Source organism: Eurosta solidaginis, chromosome 2 (assembly GCF_040869045.1).
Source record: "Eurosta solidaginis isolate ZX-2024a chromosome 2, ASM4086904v1, whole genome shotgun sequence".
Classification (NCBI taxonomy): Eukaryota; Metazoa; Arthropoda; class Insecta; order Diptera; family Tephritidae; genus Eurosta; species Eurosta solidaginis.
The window spans coordinates 270,711,769-270,716,151 of record NC_090320.1 but is presented as its reverse complement, the minus strand read 5'-3'; the positions used below and the strand labels follow the sequence as shown (position 1 = coordinate 270,716,151).

The window sequence follows — 4,383 nt, the reverse complement described above, 5'->3', positions numbered from 1 at the left end:
TCTAGACCTGAGATTTCCATCAGGTGAGCGAGGCTGTTTGTAGTTTTGACGTTTATCGCTTAGTGAACACACTTGGTATACGTACACTATGCGTTCTAAGTGCATTATCAAATTCACTTATATATTCTTGTAGTTGTTGTCCATTTTGCTTCACTACCATTTGCATGTCTTAATATGTCATCTACATTCTGTACATACTGTACACAGTCAGTACACATAAATCTTAGCATTTCACATTCTTGCAGTTTATTAATGCCGTATTGGTCCAACCCAGAACATTTGGTCAGGTGGTAATATTTACCACACCCCTTCACATCGTATATTGGCCACTTCTCCACGTATCGAACTTTTACACTTGTCGCACTTTTTTCCATTTTGGTTTTCGAGATAGATATAGCCCTCCATATATCAAAATCATCAGTATCGAAAAAAAAATTTGATTGAACCATGTTCGTCCATCCGTCTGTCCGTTAACACGATAACTTGAGTAAATATTGAGATATCTTCACCAAATTTGGTACACGAGCTTATCTGGGCCCAGAATAGATTGGTATTGAAAATGAGCGAAATCGGATGATAACCACGCCCACTATTTATATATATAAAATTTGGAAAACACAAAAGACCTGATTATTTAGTAAATAATACACCTGAAGAACTAATAATATCTCCTTTTCTACCAACTTTCCAATCAAAGTAATGTGCGCTCCACTTTTATATTTTTACTTCTCATAAATATTTTTACAATTTCTATGACAAAATTTAAAAATCAAAGTTTAGCAAGAATATGTCTTTTTATATAAGGAGACAATTTTCGCTGATTATTGTCCATTTATATAAAGGTAGTGCTTAAAATTTTTTATTTTATTTTTATTTTCTCCTTTTTTTTTACATTTTCTCGGTGTCTTAACCTATCTGTTAAGTTTTACGCTTGTAGCTCAATGAGAAGTTACTTAAAAATCGATTGCGGTCGATGAAAAGCGGACAAACATTCAACCGACCTAATATAAAGGAAGTAATAAAATGATCTGGTATTAGGATATGCCATCAAAGCAATTAATGAGTAGTTAGAAAACTACGGAATTGCTACGGAGAGGCAGACTACTAAACTAAGTTATGAAAAAAATTTACGAAATTTAGTACATATATCCCTTATATACATTCTTATTTAATATGTATATTGTATATAAATTTCATAGTACAAAAACTTTAATCCGCGCCTGGTGGTGATGGTTCTTCCGCCTTTTCAGTTGAGCTTACTGGTTGAGGCTGAGGTGGTAATTGAGTTGCTATTGTATTGTAACTTATGGATGGCTGCATCATTCGCTGTGGCGGCATTGATTGTATAGGAGGCGATTGTAAAATTTGCTGCTGTGGCGGCATTGATTGTATAGGAGGCGATTGTGAAATTTGCTGCTCTGGCGGCATCGAGTGCATTGGCGGTGGCTGTGAAACTTGCTGTTGTGGCGGCATTGAATGCATAGTAGGGGGTTGTGACATTTCCTGAGACGACATAGCAAATGGAAGAGCCGTCATTTGATGCACTGGTGACATTGCAAGAGATTGTTGGGGAAGTGCCATTTGTGGCGATGGTGGCATCGAGTGCATCGTAAGCGGCTGTGAATGGTGTGTTGGTGGCATAATGTGTGGTGTTCGAACCATTGGCGGTGGCATCGAATAACTCGGATGCGGCATTGTATGACCCGAAGGTGGGCCAAACGGTTCATGCATTTTGGACATTGGCGGTCGATGTATATAGGGATGAAAATGCCGTGTGCGGGGCGGTGTTGTGTGATACATGGGTCGTTGATACGGATATTGACCAGAATATGGTGAACGATAGGCATGGTGTGGTGGCCTTTGATGGTACTGTTGATTATAATGTGAATGCCAGCTACCGGCATGTTGTGGCTGATAATTATGCGGTGCAGGGTTATGTAAATCCAAACGTTGCTGCCTTCTATGATAATGACTGTCATAAGTACCATTATCATGCCTGACAGGGTTGTTATTAATATGACGTTCAGGTCTGGGTCGCGTTAATTTTGCATTCCTCTCAGCCCTTGGTTGCATACGATTACGTTTTTTTGCATCAACACCGTGATTGTCATCATGATCGTCCTCATCGTTATCATCATCATCACTGCCATCTGTTTCTCTATTGCCGCGCTGCCGTTGTTTCCGCAATTGTTGACGCGCCTCACGTTCTTCTTCATCATCTGAGTAATCTAAATAACGTGGAGGTGGTTCTATATCATTCTCCCATGATGCATCGGAACCACGCATTTTTGTTAAGCTTGATAGTATTACATAATGTGTGTGATCGGTTTTCGGCGCTACGTACACAACATCACCTATATTTATACCCTTTTCGTATATTTGTTGGTTTGTATTGAAACGCACGCAATACAGCGGATCCGCTACTTGACCCAATACATCGAATACTTCGCCCAGTACACGTTTGCCCTGTTCTAAAAAGAGGACTGTATCCAAATCGAGTAAAATTGAATTGGGTAAAGTGCTCACTAACAGCAACTGATCTACAATGGAGTGTACACGCCCAAACTCGATGCATTCTTCTGCAGGTACTGAAATTTGTAAATCTTGAATGGGCGGTAATTCATCTAGCAGCAATTCACCACGTACATGCGGTGGCTTACGACGTGTACGCTGTTTGGGGCCATTTCCAGTCATTTCTTCACCGTTATCTTCGACATCATCATCATCATCATCATGGTCCACAATACGCTTGTTAATGACTTTAGCAATTTCTGTTAAATATTCATCACCTGATTCAGCCGCTGAAGAACTAATTGTTGAATCTGTATCCGTATTTGAATCGATGTCGACCACTTGAGGTCGATAATTTTTGTTGGCTGTTGTCGGGACTGCAATTACAGAGGCTGCTTCTGAATCACACTCAGAAGATTCGCCATCGTTATCAGTATCAGAGCCGTATTGTGCAAGTAAAGCAAGGCTGCTGGAAGGAACTGTAAAGTGGTGGTATTCAAGAAAAAAGGATTAAATAAAATTATTTATAGGTATATATTACGGAATTCGGACAAGGACATGAAAGGGTAATAAAGTATATATATGTGTATCATATATCTACCTTTATTTGGTTTTACTAACATAATTCCTTCTGTTATGCTCTGTGTGTTTGTAGGTTTCTTATTAGATGTTTGTTCAGTTACCAAAATCACTTCATTCCAATCATTAACTTTATCATTTTCCGTTAAATCCATAATTTCAACAACATCCGCCTCTGGAACTTTATCAAGCACCCTTGCAGTTTCTTCCCTGCTTTCGCACTCTATGGCAGCTACGGTTTTGTTATCTAAGTCATCTTGGTTGGGCGGCGCAAAATGTACAACAGATTGAATCACTACAGATTTTCCATGTTCGGCATCAGGGTGAGATTTTTCTATTATTTCTAGACTTTCGTCCAATGAATAGTTTACATCACTTATTTCGTTCACTGTTTGTTGTTCCAAAGGACTATCGCAATCGTTCGTAATGTCCTCATTTTTCATTGTAGCATTGTGAATTTCAAGTATTTTTGTCTGCGTAGCATTTTCAGGTTGTTTGGTAGGAACTGATGGACATTCAATTGTTTCTTGTAGCGCTTGTACCGCGGGCATAGTCCCAGATAATTCATTAACTCCCTCCGTTGCATCTTTTTTTATACACTTTTCCTCTGTATTTTCACCCCTTTCTGACACAGTTTTCAACTCATTTGTATTCACTTTATTTTGATTTAAACAATTAGAAATGCTAATTTTTCGACTTCATTATTCTTTACCTTTTTCATTGTGCTTCTCATTTTCTCCATGCAAATTTACTTCACTAACGTCAGCGGATGACTTGCTGTTATCAATCTCTTTGTCCATTAGGATAATGTTATTGATTGTGGCTAGATATTGTACTTTTTAAACTGGATTTCGTTAGATTTTAATTTAATTTAAGCTGCAAAACAAAACGTGCTCCCTCAGGTAAGGATGACAGTCAATACCATTGTACAGGTTTACAAGTATGATATGTATGAGAGGGAAACAATTTCTTTCCCTTTCTAACACACGGCAGTTTGACACTTCGGTCAGTGTCAAACTAGCGTGGAACCCAGTGGAACCTGCGTGGAACATGAGTTTTGACACTGAACGAAGTGTCAAAATTACCGGGGTTGCTTCGTCGAAAGCGACACAGGGAAGCAAAAAAGGGATCGGAATATCAGATATGGGTTGCTGTGATGGTAAATTTCTTTTAACGAATTTAGTAGGAAATTTTAAGTGCACCCATGTGGGTTCTTCAGAAAATTATAAAAAAGTCTTCAATTGGGGTATCTGAGGACGCGTAGTTATTTCAGTATTAAGAATACAAATACGG

General features: G+C 38.6%; 1 protein-coding gene across 2 annotated transcripts; it reads right to left on the bottom strand.

Moving 5' to 3' along the window:
• Positions 1-849: 849 nt before the first annotated feature.
• On the bottom strand, positions 850-4,029 carry LOC137240961 (H/ACA ribonucleoprotein complex non-core subunit NAF1). Of its 2 annotated transcripts, none has more exons than XM_067767992.1 (3): positions 3,803-4,029; positions 3,113-3,745; positions 850-2,990 (listed from the first exon to the last, which is right to left on the bottom strand). In XM_067767992.1, exons 1-3 carry the CDS (start codon positions 3,888-3,890, stop codon positions 1,210-1,212), a joined length of 2,502 nt encoding a protein of 833 aa, XP_067624093.1. In that variant the 5' UTR covers positions 3,891-4,029; the 3' UTR covers positions 850-1,209. The 2 variants fall into 2 exon arrangements, with proteins under 2 accessions (XP_067624093.1, XP_067624094.1); XM_067767993.1 differs by having other exon boundaries at positions 3,113-3,715.
• Between the last annotated feature and the right edge of the window lie 354 nt (positions 4,030-4,383).